At 34.4% G+C, this 19353-nt stretch overlaps 1 protein-coding gene across 1 annotated transcript; it reads right to left on the bottom strand.

Moving 5' to 3' along the window:
- Positions 1–4674: 4674 nt before the first annotated feature.
- Positions 4675–6705, bottom strand: LOC140750278 (pancreatic lipase-related protein 2-like). Its single transcript, XM_073083723.1, has 3 exons — positions 6693–6705; positions 5297–5956; positions 4675–4933 (listed from the first exon to the last, which is right to left on the bottom strand). The coding sequence occupies exons 1-3, from the start codon at positions 6703–6705 to the stop codon at positions 4710–4712; spliced, it is 897 nt and encodes a 298-aa protein (XP_072939824.1). The 3' UTR covers positions 4675–4709.
- Positions 6706–19353: the final 12648 nt, after the last annotated feature.

The following is a 19353-nucleotide window of genomic DNA, read 5'->3' as shown; positions in this document are numbered from 1 at the left end:
TTTCCGCTTAGACTCTGGAAGCAGTGCTTTTAGTGAAAGTGTATTTAGTGGTAACTTTTATCACTGAATAAGGCACACTTTATATTTTTGAAAGCGCTTTTTGCCGCTTATAATTACTTGGGATAAAAAATAATTAATAAATAAATTACAGTCTGTGACGTGTAAATTGATGAAAAAGATGCAATATTTTTATTACCGCTCAGTCCATATACAATTTGTAAAGGAATTACCAATTCTCAAAGTATTTTATAGTATCAAATAATAAAGCTGCAGCCTTTTTATGTTCTACTACTAGGCACATGTCAGCCTATAGCCGGACGAGACCAGTTATAGTGTAGCACCTTAAATCTTCATGTATTGCATAGTGTTTTAAAATATATTTCTATATGAATATCGTCCAAAAAAGATATTTTCTTTCTGCTTAATTTTAAATCAAATGAAATATCAATCGAATGAAGGGTTTCTTTTGAGAAGAGCACGAACTTGTTTCAAAAAATATATATCTCCTTTTATTATTTCTTATCTCTTTTAATTTTTATTACATACTACAATTACTCATTTTTTAATATTTTTAACTGAATATAAGAATCAGCTTTGGAAATGCGTTAGGGGATACCCCAGAGGAGAGGAGCGATCGCTCCCCCAGGGCAGAGCTCGATCGGGGCATCGCCCTTGGAGAACTCCGGTTGTGTTCCGTCGGAGATCCCGGAGTTCTCCAACAAGCGTTGAGGACGGCCACCAGGGGGGTTTTAGTGCGGTAACAGTCCCAATAAATGTGGCGTCCCACGTCGTCGTCCTTTTGAAGGCTTCCCCCTCGTAACAAAAAAGGGGATACCCCAGAGACCTCTCTACGTAGCAAATCATAAACCTATCTGTTAGTTACCAAAATCAGTTAGGAATCAATTAGGAATTCAGTTCACGTTGCCCTATCCTCACGTGCCGGTTATTCCATTCTACTTGTATGTATCTCGTGAGAAACCTCTTAAGTAGGTTCTTAAAGAGCGTTTGTGACGCAAATCGCAGAATTTGTGCCATAAGTACGTAAACAGATTTATACGATAAAATCAAACTTTAGCTTTTTACTCTTTTACAGTGAAAACGCCTATAGGTACCTATACTGTACCTGTACCCTTAGTAAGAGTTTTTACATTTTTACAAAAATGACTATTTTGATATTTGTTATTTGCACATACATTTCCAATCAGCGCCCCTAGCGGATTGTATCAGAACTGATTGGAAATATATGGGAAATACGTAAACAAAAATAATCATTTTTGTCAAAACGTAAAAATTCATACTAAGGGTACTCTACGTTTATATGTACCTACATAATTTAAAATAACTTGATTACATCCTTAAATAATTAATAATTTTGTATTTTAATTAACAATTAAGAAATATCTCATATTCTCGGAAACATACAGGAAGAACAACAATGTTATGAAATTGCCTCATTTTAATTTAAATTAAATGCACCTTATTTTAACCTCCGCATGCACCCTTTGCAAACAATACAAATGAAATTGCATTTTGTGGTAATTCTACTGCTGCTTCCTTATTTGAAGAATTTCAGTCGAAATACATTTTCCCATGCTTGAACAATATGTGCATATTTCTCTCGCAACATGACGCACGTGCCATGTTTCCTTCCTCGTCTTCCGTTGAAACATCTTGTACTAAGAGACGTGATGACGTAAACAATTGTCTTAGGGAAAATTAAGACTGAGCAATGACGTCATTGTAACAGTTGAACATACTTTACGCGTTTTATTATATACTAGTAACCTGCCCGCGCTTCGCACGGGTAGAATAGAATAATGTCTCTAACATAGACGGATAATTTCGCTACTAATGTGTACTTTTTTCGTAGTAAACCGCCCACTTTCCAGGTATACTGTATCCTCGTCTTCTACTTTGATTATAAAGGAAAATAGTCGATACTATCTATTATGTTATGGTTACTTTCTATTAAACCGAACGAAATTCACCTGTAGTGATAGCGCGAGTGATATATTATCAGTGTTTTTTCTACTATGTTATACATGTATTATACATACATTACATTCAACAGAAAGGTTTGTATTATACATACAAACCTTTCTGTTGAATCACTCTATCTATTAAAAAAACTGCATCAAAATCCGTCACGTCGTTTTAAAGATCAAAGCGAACATGAGAACAGACAGCGGGAAGCGACTTTGTTTTATAATATGTAGTGATAATTATTGTCTGCGATATTGGCCTAGATTAATTCTCTAAAAATGCAGGAAAATTCCTTTCCCCAGTCACCTCTTTGAACTGACCTGACATTATTATTATTTTGGCATTATTGCTGCTTTATGACATCAGTGTTAAGCGCTGCCATGTAGTGATTTGAAGGGAAGTAAGGGAGACATACTATTTTATCTGGAATTGATTACAGGCGTCCTTGGGCGGCAGTAGCCACTTACCACCACACACCACAGTACCATAAGTTGGAAAACAGCATAGTTCCTGTGATGCATCCACTGCAGTTACACCATGGTAAAACCTACGGTGAACTCATATGGTAAAACCCTTCCTGAAAAAACCTTTAGCAGTGAAGTTTTGAAGAATCCGTTCAAAAAATCTTCTGAAACTGCAGATTTTGCCAGTTGTCGCGTATAATCGTGTGCGCTAATGGATTACAAAAATTAACAACTTCATAAAAAGATCCTCTAAGATTTTAGTCAGCTTCACGATAGAAAAAGAGGAAATGGGAATACCACATGAGACATCTTATGTCATAATAAAGTAGCACTGACAATGCATGTTATATAATTTGTAAACTAATTTCCATATAATTTCTGATTATTCAGAGTAATTTACTGAATTGTATTGTAGGATTTCCCCGAACATATGTTAGTAAACATAGCTTCATTATTCATCTTTATAATTATAGTTGGTTTTGTTCGTGAAATTGAAGTATTGTTAAGGCGTAGGGGGTCAAAATATCAATTGTTTCTTACCTATCGTAACATAGAAGTACGGAAAAAATATAATAAAATTAATAGTAAGCAAAATATTATTTTTTCTACTTAATGACGACTAGGGATGGCGATCTGAAATCGACTAATCAAAGAATTCGTTGTAGACATCTTTTGCTGACGGATAAGTATTTCAGTGGTTGTTTGGTCCTGATGACGTTTTTTTTCACTAGCTATTATCACTATAGCTATCACTAGCTTAAAAAAGTCTAAGATCGACTTTTGCAGAATTGATTCTTTAGGTCTCAATTTTTTTGTGAATCTATTTATCACACTTCGATTCGAATCGATTCAAGAATCGATCTTTTTCGGAAAGAATGCCCATCCCTAATGTTGACGGCTAATATTTAATAACTATAATACATATTACAGCTATATAGGCAATTAGGCATACAATAAAATGACACAAATTTAACAATAATTTAAACAATGGCTATATATGACAAAAACGTACAATTAATTCACTGATAATTGAAACCACAAATTAATATTTTCCTTCTACTATTTAAACTGGATAAATTAATTCATATAGAAACATAAATAATGTAGGCATTAATGATGAGTAAATAAGGGGCTTAAAACATCAAGAATGTAAAATCCCTTAGGATTTAAAAATGCTTACGTCATACAAATTCAAGATATGTAAGTATCACAAACCGCTAACCAACTTACTCTTAATGACGTAAGACTGAATGAATCGAAGGTTTCATAGTTATATCTATTTCATTTTGCACAATTTACGCTAGCAACTTTGTTTATATTAGGTTGTTGTCAGTAACAAGGTAAAAACTCATACTAAGGGTTAGTATGAGTTTTTACGTTTTTACAAAAATGACTGTTTTTGTATTTGTTTACGTATTTCCCATACTATACATTTCCAATCACTTCTGATACAGTCCGCTACGGGCGCTGATTGGAAATGTATGGGCAAATTTTCCAATAATATCGTTAGAGTCGAGGGAATCAATCCAACAGATGAGGAGCAGCGTACTCTTGCACAATTTATGTCATTGCCCATCAGATGTTACGTGCACCCATCTATGGGCATCTACACAATCTTATATTATTCGTAGTCTTCTAGTGGTGTTGTAGTAGAAGTCCTACTCTAATATACCATTGGAAATTGAATAAAAAGGTAATTTTTGTCCTATGGTGCCGTTCCCATTACTTTGGGAGTTACTTCTACCTTCACGCGTTTTTCCCCATGGCCGGCGCAGGAGTCAACTAACGCCTGTTATTAATCAATCTGTCCAATCTTTTGCGTACCAAAGTTCGTTGAATTAGTAACGAGCGTAATTAATTTATTATCAGTACCTACCCTTAGTATTAGTTTTTACGTTTTTATAAAATGACTGTTTTTGTATTTGTTTACGTATTTCCCATACATATCCAATCAGTTCCGATACAGTCCGCTAGGGGCGCGGATTGGAAATGTATGAGCAAATACGTAAACAAATACAAAAACAGTCAGTTTTGTAAAAACGTAAAAACTCATATTAAGGGTACAGGATATGGAGTGCACTGAGATCGGCAACATGAACAGTTAAAGCCAGTGATAAATCCTCTTGTTTAAGAATGGTCTATCTCTTTTCAATGAATTCCTCTCATGCATTTATTTATATTTCACAAATCATTTACTTGGAAAACTTATTTTAGAAAACGCAGAACAAACTACATATTACAATACTTTGGATTTTTTTAAAACTAAACTAAATAATTTTCAGTCGACACATAATATACTCCAGTCGCGTTCCCAGGATTGTGGTAACCAGCTGTAGTGGTCTTTGCTTCAGAGCAGAGTCCTTCAATCCATGCCTCATAAGAGTGGCAGGATCTAGCCAAATACAGATCAGGATTTCGGACTGACGCCGTCCAAAACTTCACACATGCCTTATGGTAGCATTTGGCTGTGTCTTCCAGCTCCAATCCTGAAAGTAAAAATAAAATTAATTTCTATTAACTTGAGTCTAGTCTCCCACCTGAACACAATTGTCTCATCACTGCGGAAGACCTAATGTATCGGACTTATTAATACTACTAAATACATTCAGAGAAAAATATATTATGAATAATCGTTTCTTTACAACAAACTAGATAATTATGCGTGTTATGGTTTCTAAGTAAACAGTTATAGCATCTTATGGTGAATACATGGTATTATTTAAGTAATATCTCTAACCGCTTCTTCTAATCATTATTTTCAGCTTCTTATCCAAGGATATATTTTATACTTATGAATATTATATTATGACACTTAAGAGTATATGTATCGTGTTTTTACAATTATTTACCTTCACAACCCGGTTGTACTTTTCCATGTTTATTGAATACGAAATCAACATCAGCTATCATGTTAGTAGTGCCCAAATGACCAGCGTTACAGTGGTACACTTCAACGTACTTCGCCACTCCCGACCTGATTTGGTCTTCAAGAGCGCTGTCCACAAAGCAAGGACCAGCTGGGTCTAAGCCAGTAACTCTACCAATCCTCTGATTAGTTTCTCGAAAGTAAGCATCACTTGTATACCCAAGCATCTGACTTCCCAAACTGTGTCCTATACCGTGAATCTTATCTTCAGAATATCCTGCCTCAGTAAAGTAAGCTAGTAGTTTACCTAACGCTTCTCCAATGTAGAAAGAATATAAAACAGATCGAGAATAACTTCCAAGCTTGTCTTCAGTTTCAAAGGTGTAAGCTGAATGGTCTGCTATAAACAAATATACGTCAGTATTTTTGAAAGCTTGTCGTACCCATTCTTCAATGTCTCGTTGTATAAAACACTTATATCCTGGCACGAACAATATAATCTTTCGTTCAGAATCCTTAAGTAGAGGTATCATTTCGATAACAGCACCTTTAATTTTACTGCTTATATTAACGTTATTGATAAAATCATAGAAGTAGATCTTTAAATTACTGACGTCAAGATTTAGGGATCTATTGTGATCACCTGGAAGAACAATATTATTATTAGTATATTATTTATATGGTTTAAAATCCACTGTAGTAACTCCTAAGTTTTCAGTAATATAACGGGCGTAAAAATATCGGGGTAGAAATATCTGTGCAATTGCGGCAGCCTTGTCTTATAAGAGTAATGCCTGCTTAGCCATCTACAAATCTTATTTTTCTAGCATTCCAACTAAGTCCAGAGAACGAAGAACATATCTTAGATCGATTTTAGATTGTACTTCTGTTCTATATGGAATATTTAGGTACAGAATAGTACAGATATCTACGAGCAGTAGAGATGTTCCAGCTGCAAGCTTGTTACTAGTACTTCTATTAGCAAAACTTTTCCATACGGTGTCTTCAGATACGGTGGCTTACGCAGTGGAATGTACATGCATGTAAAATAAGTGTAACCTATTTAATTAATATTGTGGTTTACAATTATTTCATGACGTTAAACGTATTTTATTTAAGTGAAGAAGCAGATTCTTAGAACTATGCTTACGTTAGTAGTAACACAAAATGTAGGTAAACAATAACATGGTATTAGTTTACTATCGGTTCGACTCCGGAGGCTCCACCGCCACTCCTATTTATGCTTAAAGGGCATGTTGATAGTATTAAAAATCGAAGAATAAAGGATTGAATTAAAAATAATATTTTGAAAGGATTCTAAAAAAATATATAAACTTTAAGATTTATTATAGTTTCAATAAAATAAAAGTATAAAATACTGCAGTCGGCCATCTTGTTTGAAACGCTAATAGGGGCGTAATGACGTCATTTTGTTTTGGCGTGTCACCGTATTGTTTGAACTTTTCTATGGGATAGCAAAGCGTGACGTCACTCGCGGACGCCATGAAACCCGTAAGCGCTTTCGGGCTTAATTCAAAATTTGTTTTAAAAATGCGAATATTGTTAATACTGAATTTATGTACCTACATTATAGAAGGAGATTTCAAAATTTGTCATCATGTCCATAATACTAAACCAAACAAATCTTGACTCTCTATGTCAAAAACTATGTAATATATGTATACTGTGATAATAATGTTGCCAAAAATATGCCATTCAGATAATATGCATTAGGAAACTAAGAAGCATAATATTTAAGTTCGTAGGTAAGTTCTGGTTAAATAATGAGTGCATAGTCTCTGTAGCATCTATAAGTATAAACACTGAACTCTAACTTACATTCTAGTGCATCCGAATAAAGTATACGAAAACGATCATCAAGGCTATCACCACTTATACCTAAAGCTAATGAATATATTAGAATGACAATAAACCACACATAAATCGCTTGCATTAACTTCATCATTAGCACACACACGCATAATACTTTGAAGGTATTATAAATACAACAATATTCTTAAATCATTCAAACACTTTGAAATACCATTTTAAACACAAACTCTTAAAAATACACACTGTGACAGTTTAAACTAAGAAACTAGAACAACTAAAAGATTAAATTAAACTCGTTCGCATTGTAATAATCTCACAGATGTTCTTAGGGTCACCGCAGACTTACTACTTTTAACATCAACGATCGACAATTTATATATTTTATTTATTTATAAGTTTTTGTACACGGAAAAAACAATTATTAAAAGCAAACATTATGAAAATAGAGTACAAAGGATTGCTTATTTCAAAATGAAATCTCCTCCAGCAGCCCTGAGATCGGAATGCTCGTATGAAAACAAATTTAGCGTGCATAAAAACAAAACTATAAACTTTTAGTTGTTTTTCAGAAGCTAAGTGCGATCTAACGCTAGATCCTGCACACTTTTAAGCGTCAGTCGCAGCGTTTTTTGGACGCTCAATTCAACTCAACGAGAAAAATATGATTCATTTAACAGTCGCCAATTCCTGTATTTATCGATATCTTTATTGCAGCAAGTTGCCTAAACGTCATAAAGCTTCGTTATAATCACTAAAATGCGAATATTCGATGTAAAAAGTAGCTAGTCTGTTATAACAGTTAATTAGGACGCTAATAAATGTACTGGAAAAAAATATAAACAATAAATTGGGAATGATGATAAACGGGCAATGGTCACGTAAACAGATAAATTCACATTTAATGCTGACTTAAGACTTATATTTACCGACCGACTTACTTTTTAATAAAAAATAGTTAGAACTTTCTCTATTAAAATCGTTTGTTAGTGTTCGGATAAACATCTCAGAGTCCTATGGTTGGATTAAAGCAGGCGCAAAGGCCGGGATTCTCTTAGTAATTAGAAAAATCCTTTTTTAACCCTAGCACCATATTGTTACCCCATAGTGGTTATTCCCATCACTTGCAACAGTAAAGAAAGTTCTTGCTGAAACGCTTACCCGTTATGGCGAATTACTGATAGAATCATATATGTACTTAGAATTTTTCGTTAATCGAAAATAGGTTTTTAAAATATAAACCATCGAATGTAGGTAACCCATATACATTTTGGACTTACTCATAATTAAATTCAATTAATATTTAATTCATATTGAGGTTTTAATAATTTAGATTAAAAAAAAAAGTGGAATATTAGCTCTGAGAACGTGACCAGAAGATTGCAGTTTATAAACAAAATAAAAAAGTATTTAGATAGAATTCTACCAATATATGTTCCTAAAAAGCTTCTTAACATTTTAACAATGCCATACAAAGGTTCACGATCGTATTTTAATAAAATGTACAAATAAATTATAATAGTACTTTTTTGCAACAACGAATAAATAATTATCGAAAACAATGGCTTACCTATGTAACCACAATTCAGTGTGGTCGAGATAACATTATAAAATGTGATCTTTGGGTAAATAGAAAACGAGGTAGACAGCAATCAGCATGACTGGACATAATGCTAAGTAAGTAGGTAATAGCATAGACAATTGACAATAATTTATCTATGAGAGTTCTTAGAAAACCCAAACATTGATACTTTGTTAAGAAATTATTTAGTAACCTGTAGTCATTTGTGGGTTAATTAATAATGTTATTAAATTTGAGCTTAAAGCTTCACAGTTTGCCTTTCACCTAGAAAAAATCTTCCAACACAATGATGGAGACTATAGTGATCACAATAGACTTTGTATAGAGCAGACAGAGCAAGACATTAAACTTGTAACGCCAAAAGAAGTACTAACAGAGATACAGCGCAGCATTAATCCAAAAAAAGCTCCTGGATTTGACTTGATCACAGGGGAAGTTATGAAGAACCTTCCGAGGAAAGCTGTAGTAAAATTAACTACCATAATTAATGCTTCATTTAGAATCCAATATGTTCCAGACTTATGGAAAGTTGCTGAAGTAATCATGATACCAAAACCGGGGAAACCGCCACATGACGTTGCATCATACAGACCTATCTCCCTATTACCTATAATGTCGAAACTCTTTGAAAAGCTATTGTTAAAGCGACTCAAGCCCATATTAAAACATAAAAAAATAATACCAGACCATCAGTTTGGTTTTAGAGAAAAACACTCCACAATTGATCAGATTCATAGAATTACCAATACAATAGAGAAATCATTAGAAGAGAAGAAAGTCTGCTCCGCAGTATTCTTAGATGTAGCGCAAGCCTTCGATAAAGTCTGGCATGAAGGTTTGATATTAAAGTTAAGAGAAATGCTACCAAAACAATTCTCAGAAATTTTAATATCCTATATTTCAAATAGAGCTTTCCGAGTGAGACAAGGAGAAGCATACTCCGATCTCAAGCAAATAAAAGCTGGAGTACCACAAGGCAGTGTATTGGGGCCGGTCCTGTACCTCTTATACACCTGTGACATTCCAGAAACAGAAAACAACATCTTTGCAACTTTTGCGGATGATACTGCAATCTTAGCTATTGGGAATGATCACGCTGAAGCAGCGGAGAAATGCCAATTAGCTATCAACAGAGTAGTTAACTGGACGAAAAAGTGGCGAATGAAGCTCAATGAAAGCAAATCAGTGCACGTCGACTTTACAAATAGGCATAATAACTATCAACCTATATATATAAATACTACACCTATACCATACGCAAATACAGCCAAATATCTTGGCATGACTCTTGATGCGAAGCTGCGCTGGAAAGCTCACGTCAAGAAAAAACGGGATGAGCTAGAGCTGAAATATAAAGCTATGCATTGGCTGCTTGGGAAACATTCCTCGCTGTCTACATACAATAAGTTATTATTATACAAACAAGTCCTAATGCCAGTATGGACATATGGTATTCAACTCTGGGGCTGTACCAAAAAAAGTAATGCAGAAATTATTCAAAGATTTCAAAATAAAGTACTTAGGAGTATTGCAAATGCACCTTGGTATGTAAGAAATGAAGATCTACATCGGGACCTTAAAGTAGACCTTGTCAAAAAAGTAATTAATACGTATGCCGAAGGTCATCAAAAAAGACTTCATCATCACGTTAATATCGAGGCTATCCAGCTCCTCGATACAACGGACCTAGTGAGAAGACTCAAACGGACTAAACCCTTTGAGCTTGTGACATGACACAGTGTAGTGTTAGTGAAATAGTGATAAGTGAACATTATAGAACACAAGAACAATGTGTCTACTCCCCTATGTGTTAAAACAAAGAAGTGCAGTGTCAGAGGACGCCACCTTCATTATATGATTATTTAGCAGTTTAAGTTAGCGTAGAATTACTCATTAGTCATAAATTAGGCTAGATCGTAATTAATATAAAGTACCTATTAGTCACTTGGTACTTTATACAAACAAAAAAAAAAAAAAAAATTAAATTTGAGGAATATGTATAATCGCATCCTGGTTAAACGAGGTACCCAACTCATATATTTGTGGACTTCGTATTACAATAAAAATAAGGGCAATAAAATGCACTAAGGGCTATTTTTCTGACATGTAAAAATATTTTATACTTTAATATTTAAATCATATCGTACTGTATATATAGTCTTATTACAAGATAAAGTGGGTTACTAGGAAAGGTGAACAATTAATTATAATCTTAATGACCTACTTCGTCGGTTATCAATTTTTATTTTTGAATTTCTTGATTAAGTACTAAAGTGTCCGACGCTATCAGGTAGGTACAATATACTGACAATATGTTTCGTGGAAATAGGTCATTAGTTTCAGGGAATACCATAAACTATAAAAAATAGGGTTTTGCCTAAGGAATCAATAATACAACTATTTATTTTGGTTCCAAAAATTGAAAATTATTAACTTTTAGCGCCTACATCTTGTACATAGCAACGTTGCGGTTTTTCAAGATAGGTTTTTATCAGGCGTTAAGATAACTTGCTCAAGGAAATAATTGCTATCTTATATATAAAATTCTCATGTCACAATGTTAGTTACCTCCGAAACGGCTTGACCGATTTTCACCACATTTTATTTGCATATTCAGCAGGTCTGAGAATCGGCTACTATCTATTTTTCATACCCCTAAGTGATAAGGGTTGTTCACCCTTAACATTTTTTTATTTATATGGTAACACAACGTTTGCCGGGTCATCTAGTAATTATATATACAATTGGTGAAATGATTACTAGTAGGCAATACTCTCCATGGATATCTGTGACCAACTCTTTAGAGAAGAGGGGTTCTCCCTGAAGTCGATCACAGATGAATTACATCATTGTTGTAAGCCAGGCGGTGACTGCCTCATATGAGTTGGTATTTATAACAGGTAAGTACTGGGCCGGATTTATGGAAGGCAAAAATATATTCTATGCTAATTTCGAAGGGTAAACAACTTTTTTTTTTTTTTTTCAAACAATGTTTTCGCATTTTTACCAAGAATACTATAATTTAAATAGTTAACTCTTTGTTAACGAAATACTTTTATTTGTTGGCAATATTTGTTGAGACTTGTTGGAAAAACATTGACCGTTTTAGAAAATCATTAGGCTTGTGCTCCTACTTTGCTCCAGAGCCACCATACCTTCATCTAGTCCTGAATAAGTATGTTTAATCTTTACATACTTATAAAAGTTCATATACAATTTCATCATCAAAAACAGGTCTGTGTAACACCAATTACCTCTGGCTCCTTTTCCCCGGTTGAAGTGTCTCAAACAGTGCCATATTAGGGTCAGACGACAGTGCAAATTGCCGTCGTTATGCCAGCAAGTGTAAGATGTGCACAGCTTTACGTAAAGTGGACGTTTCTAATGAATTATCATACTCCACGGCCCGTTGCGATAAGGAAGTTAAAACTGTGCCTCCAAGCCGAATTATATTATAATATAGAAGTGTATATGGGCAGTGATAGCCTAGTGGTTAAGAAACTTGGCCTCTCGATCGAGGGGTCCGAGGTTCAAATCCCAGGCATCTCTGATTTTTCGAAGTTATGTGCGTATTAGAAATTAATTATTTATCACTTGCTAAAATGGTGAAGGAAAACATCGTGAGGAAACCTGCATACCTGAGAGATTTATAAAAAATCTTGAAGGAATGTGAAGTCTACAAATACGCACTTGGCCAGCGCAGTGTATGGCCTAATCCTTCTCATTCTGAGAGGAGACCCGTGCCCAGCAGTGGGACAATAATGGGTTGTTGATGATGATGACAATAGAACTGTATAAGCATACGGTGTACACATTTGGCATGCAGTTATTGCATCCGTTAAGTGGTCGCTGTCCCACTTTTAGGAAGGGTTTTTACTCAGAAGGGCGTAAGTCATAATCTACTGAGCGGGCTGAATGCGGGTGGTAGATATAACATAATTCATAACTTATTTTAAAAACCCTCATGTGTGTAGGTTTCCTCACGATGCTTCCATTCATCATTAATTTTAGGAATACGAGAGGAGCGTGATGTTAAAGCAGTTTTAAGCTTATGTTTTACTTACAAAAAACACAAGATCTACTTACGGCAGAAATGGAGTAGTTAACAAACCTTCAGAAGTAAAACGATAGAGATATAATTTTACTTGCAACTTACTTACATTGTTGATAATTAATTTCATAAAATCGCGTGCGTAAAAGTGACATAAACACTACTTATAATACTATTATCACGATAAAAGGAGTGCGCTAGAACGTCACAAAACAGTTGAGCAACTGTGAGTCAAATTAGCAATACTAACGTTAACTTCACGTATTACGTTAGAATTTTATTTGCAGTTTTTGGAAGAAAATTTTCCGCGTTGGCCATGCACTGGTTCCGTGGAAGATTGTCACTACAATTGGATATGTAACAATTTACACGGCTGCCAATTGTCCTCTCGTCATCTTTCGTAAAGCTTAGCACATAGGATATAATAGCTGTGACATGGATATGCTGTACTGATATTATGACGACATGCATTTCATTACTGAGAAGGTACTTGTTAGAGCAGAGCAGAAAAAAGCAGTGATAACCCAATGGTTTAGAAACTCGGCCTCTCGAACGAGGGTCCGAGGTTCAATTCCTAGGCACGCACGTCTTATTTTTCAAAGTTATGTGCGTATTAGAAATTAATTATCACTTGCTTAAAACGGTGAAGGAAAACATCGTGAGGAAACCTGCATACTTAAGAGATTTATATTAAAAAAATCTCAAAGGTATGTAAAGTCTACCAACTCGCACTTGGCCAGCGCGGTGGACTATGGCCTAATTCTTCTCACTCTGAGAGGAAACCCGTGCCCAGCAGTGGGTAGATGACGACTTGTTAGAGACTTTTTTTATTAATACTACTACTTACAGCTTTAACTCTGGTCCTTCGCTACTTTATTCTTGAATTATCCCCTCCATTCTATTTCAGTCTCCTTCTTTTACTTGTGCTCAGTTTATGCTATATTTTATTTATTCCTACATGTTTATGACATGTTAGCCCTAAAATTGCTATTTTGAACCCTACCTATTTCTCTATTTATCCCTACTATAACTCCTCAACTAAAGGTTGTCTGGAAGAGATCACTGGTCAGCGATAAAACTGCCTTTTGTATTACATTTTTGTTAATTTAGTTATTTATTTTTATATGTATGTTATTTTATTGGGTACAATAAAGAGTATAGATTTGATTTGATTATGAAAACATACGTTTTATTTTCTTGTCTATACAAATAAATTACATAGGTACATTGAAGAAGTTGTTATTCTTTTAAGTTACAGTTTAAAAATCAAAGGTGGTAGAACCCTTTGAGGTTTAACTTTAAAGGCACTACAGCCTCCACCTGTTTCTGCCTACTAACAGCAATGTTAAGTGCTGCTGTGCACTCAATAACAAAGTGTTGTTTAATAATCATACATTTTAATTCATTAATAAAAAAACAGGTGAATGTAATTATTATTTACGAACATCAATATAGCCAAAATTTAAATTACCATAATATATTATATGGTTGCGCAGTTGTTAACTCGTGACATGCTTTCTTAAAATATGAGGACTACCCAAATGCTTTATTAATTCGTATTGAGAAATGTAAAGTTGCCACAGCATCCAATATCGGTGTTGCGTATTAAACTTCCGGATTAATTAAGTTGTTTATGAATTGAGTTTGCGCTTAAAAGAAGATAAAGCGTCAACAAAACTTTACTCCCCACTGCTTGCTGGGTAAAAGTCTTCTCAGAATGAGACGGGCCAAGTTAAAGTTAGTTAATTGATAGATTTACCTTTTAAGAACCTACGTTTTGTTATTTAAGTATTTATAATGTAATAATATAAAATGATGTTACTTATTAATAAAATAAAATAAATATGTTTTACAATCTATCTGGTATGCAAATTTCTTCGCGATGTTTTCTTTCACCGTTGAAACAAGTAATAATTAATTAGTTATATGCACATGTGAAAAATCAGAGGTCTTGACCTCAAACCCCACGATTGCGATGCCTATTCCCAATGATAGGCTGTCACTAACAAATTATTTTTTTGGAACATTTTGTCATCATAACTATGAAGGCGGTGTCACAAGCAGGTTGGAGCACCGTGTCATAAGATGATCTAGTCCTTTCCAAGTTTTGAGGAGAGTTACGTATACAAACAAGCCCGACTGATCTTAAGAAAGTACCATACGTTAGTAACTGAGTGTCGTCAACAGAGTCTGTCATTCGAATTGTCAAAAACCCATTACTGTCCCACTGCTGGGTACGGATCACCGTGCTGGCCAAGTGCGTATTGGTAGACCTCATATACCTTTGACAACTTTTTTTTAAATTTGTCAGGTATGCGGATTTCGTCACGATGATTTCCAAGCAATAATAATTTGTAATACGCACATAATTTCGAAAAATCAGAGGTGCATGACTGGGATTCGAACCTCGTACCCTTCGATCGAGAGGCCGAGATTCGACCACTAGGCTATTACTGCCGGCCTAAAATAGAAAGCATAGCACCGGGGTTTTACTTGGATCCTGTATTGCAATAGGAACTAACTCTCTTTAATTGGTTATTTCTTCACAAACTATTTTATATTACAAATTGAAGTCATAAGATGACTATACAGTAAATTCCCAGGTTTCCTTGAGAAACCGTTCAATATTCCACTCTTGCGCAGGTCGGATGTGTACGAGGATGTTGGGGCGGTTAGATAACTTGCCGAACACTTGAATGTGGAACATGAATGTCGATGTTTTTATAAATTTAATTTAGCTTATTTTGCTCTAAAAATATATTAGATTGCTTAGGACATTTAAAACTATAGCTCATTCAATATATAAAGTCTAACACAATAAAAATATATTAAAAACTGAAAAATTGATAAAAGGAGCAATTTATTTTTTTTAAATGACACCAATTTACTGTTGCTCGAAAATGCTCATTCAACTAAATTGGGTCATATATACCATACCATATGACCCAATTTAGTTGTAATATTGGGTATAATTACATAATTATGTTGGTTATAACTACATAGTAATATTTTTAAGTACATGAAAATAATACTGTAATAATTTTGTCAACCATAATTTTATAGCACTTATGTAACGGCTTGAACAAGTAATTTTATGTAAAGGAATATTTTCCATGATGGAAGTATTTTAACAGTCTGATTCACTGTTAAATCCAGTTTAAAAGTAGAGTATGATAATTAATCAGTAGACTCTATCCGTTTATTTTATCTCTACACTGTAGAGATGTAGGCCGCAATTTGTTTTATGTAGATTTTACTTATGAAAAATATTAAAATCATATAGAAAGTTGTATAAATTTCGGTTTAGTTGGATAAGGTTAGGTTAGTTTGAAAACTATCTGAGATATGTATTGTTTTTGTTCAAAATGTAATTTGTTAAGAATTTCCAACGGACTAAGATCTCTATTGTCTGGACTATGGTGGAACGTCTCGTAATATATATTACATTTGTGTTTTTCCCTCACAATACCTTCCAAGCCTGAACATAGCAGCTCTTATCACTATTATTATAAGACAGAAATAGATGTGGCTTTGGTGAATGCGGAGACGAACCACGAAGAACTCTACCACTTTTACAATTACTTTGTATAAAATAAATAAAACCTAACTAGTCTATACTTTAGACAACAAAGTATACTTATACATATGTGTAAGAACAATCTATACACCGACAACATAGTAACACCGACAACCGATGTTGATAACATCTATTCCGTAAAATACTAAGACGAAATTTCTTCAATTATATTTTTAGAGAGAGAGAGAGAGAGAGATTAGTGCTAGAACTATTTACCACACCATATCCACACCTATTTCAGCTTAATAACAGCAGTGTTAAGCGCTGCTGTATTCTGGTTTGAAGGGTAAGAATGACACACTTTTCCGAGGCAATCCAGCTTAGACCTAAAGAACAGCGGCGCATCTATGGCCGACCTCCGATAGAAATCTATCTTATCTCGGGTTGATTACATGTGTCCATGGGCGGTAGTAGCCACATATCAATAGGTGGACTGCATGCCCTTCTGCTACTTCTATATAATAAATGAGTTTGAATACGTTTAGTTTGCATGTTAATCTGACATGTTTTATGTATGTAAAAAACTGTTGAGTTCAATTTGATATTTCATCGCGCATTCGTCATTCGAAGTTACGTTACGATATTACAATCTTAAATAATATTTTTATAGCAGTTAAAATAATTATTACAGACTATTACCGTAATATTATCCTCAATAACATGCCCGGCAGTAAAATAGATAGTACCATAGTGTAATACGGATATAAATACTGGATTGACCCCACATAGAGGCAGCAAAATTATATTACGTAGACTGAATAGATAGAGACCGGATAGAATGTATTATCTGAGTAATAGACTTTTAAATGTCACTGCTTACTATGGCAGTATGCAATATCAAATAAAATGGGATTTTTATAAAAAGTTTAAAAGATGCGTTGCAAGATTTAAAAACTTAAGTGCCTTTTTTTCCTTTTTTTTCTTTTCGGGGGGGGGGAGGGGGGGGAACCTTCAAAAGGTACCCGATGACGTGGGAGCGACGCCTTGTAGTTAAAAAATCTCACCAAAAATATATAAATTTGACTTTAAATCACTAAACAGTAAAAACGGACTTAAATATTTTTGGGTGTCTTATTAGAAAGGTGGTAGAACCCTTTGTGGTTCGACTCCGGCGGCAGCACAGCCACACTTTTTATTGTCTTTTTTTTTTTTTGTTTTCGAGGGGGAAACCTTCAAAAGGTACCCGATGACGTGGGAGCGACGTCGGGTTATGTGGGATTTTTACCGCACTAAAACCCCCTTGGTGGCCGTCCTCAGCGCTTGTTAGAGAACTCCGACGGAACACAACCGGAGTTCTCCAAGAGCGATGCCCGGATCGGGCTCTGCCCTGGGGAAGCGTTCTCTCTCTCCACAACATCTGGTGATTACGACGGTATGCGGTTGATTACAGATGTCTTTGGACGGCAGTAGGGTTTTCATGTAAGTTTCTTGTCTATACGAAAGCCTTTAAACTGGAACGCAATAACTTTTAACTGGTGTTATGACGTAAAAATAATGTACCTACGTGATGGTGACACCCACGCCACAGCAAGACTACAAAAAAAACTTTAAATAGATAAAAATAGTATAGTCCGCGTCAAACTGCTAGTCCACTCTGAAGTTGTTGCGAGCAGGTGTAGTCATACAATTTGCTATGGCAACGCGATTCATTTATATATTCAGAGCGGACTAGCAGTTTGACGCGGACTATACCGGCCTACTAGAATCAATAACAATTACTTTCATGATTTTCTGATGTATATTCCTATAGCTGTCATAGCAATAGTGTAAAATAAATTTAAATTAAAAATGAAAACCGTTTTTTATCTGGTGTGCGGCTAATATTTAGCCAATGTTACTTAGGTTTAGTTAGACAAACATTGATTAATTGCAATAATCACTCAGCGCCTTTACATAAACATAAAAACACTTTCACATATTAGATGAAAACTTAGGTAACAAGTAAGGCATTTTCACATTATATTGCTAATGTAACTATGTATTTTAAGATATCTAGATATACCCGGGCTAACACTATCCGTTACCTCAGTTACGGGTATTGGATTACTCATTAGATTCGATTTCTTGTCGGCGATTGCGTTAGATTCTTCCACACTAAGGTACGATGACCAATGACCATTCATTACTAAAGTTACAAATATTATTTTCTAGTTCTCGTATTAGAACTTGCGTGCCACACACTCATGTCTTATTTCTCACTTACAGCTTTGCAGTGTTCTGAGTTACAGGGTTTGATATGGCAAACACAAAATTGCAAAGGCAAATTTATCCAATATGTTGTCTTATGTATTGAAATGCTATACTATACTACCTACTAGAAAATATCAAATTTCGATCTTTGATACGCAAAATAATGATAGATTGATTTTTAATAACAGAATTACCAGAGATGTGTAACATGCGGTCAACATCATGTAAGATTGTTGTTATTTTACTAAGTTGGCTATAATCGTAAGCTGTGGTGATTTATTTCGATGCCTTATTTCTTAAATATTTTATGAATCATTTTGTATATGGTATTTTTTTACACAACACACGGTATCAAATGACGGATTTGGACATATTAAGCGCCTAAATAAAACCTACAAAATAAAGTTTTTTTTTTTCCTTAACATTCATTATTGCTTTTGTTTCTAACATCTTTTTTCAACTTTACATATCGTTTTCGTTTTAATATTTTATTTTGTCCACTACTTATCATTATTACTACTTAGCGAATCTTGATCAAAATCGTTTGAAAATCTAGACTTTATTGAGGACAAAATCAAAAGTAGGTCTTACGTGACTCTATTTGTCTTTCTCGGTTTGCCAAGAAATTTCTACGTGAAAATCATGTAAGTTTTGAACCATTTACTAGTTGAAGATATTCACAAGTGTTTCCTCAGAAGCTAAGGTAAGTATTCGGTCCCTATTATTATTTTACGACGGTAGTGTTCTTGTCCAAAGGCTTCAAAAGTATGACACATCATAAAAGCAACAATATACATTTATTATTTATAA

This window comes from Epargyreus clarus, unplaced genomic scaffold (assembly GCF_041222505.1).
Source record: "Epargyreus clarus isolate Ecla_fem2 unplaced genomic scaffold, WU_Ecla_fem_2.2 ptg000019l, whole genome shotgun sequence".
In the NCBI taxonomy this organism is placed as follows: Eukaryota; Metazoa; Arthropoda; class Insecta; order Lepidoptera; family Hesperiidae; genus Epargyreus; species Epargyreus clarus.
This window is presented reverse-complemented; position numbering and strand designations above follow the sequence as displayed.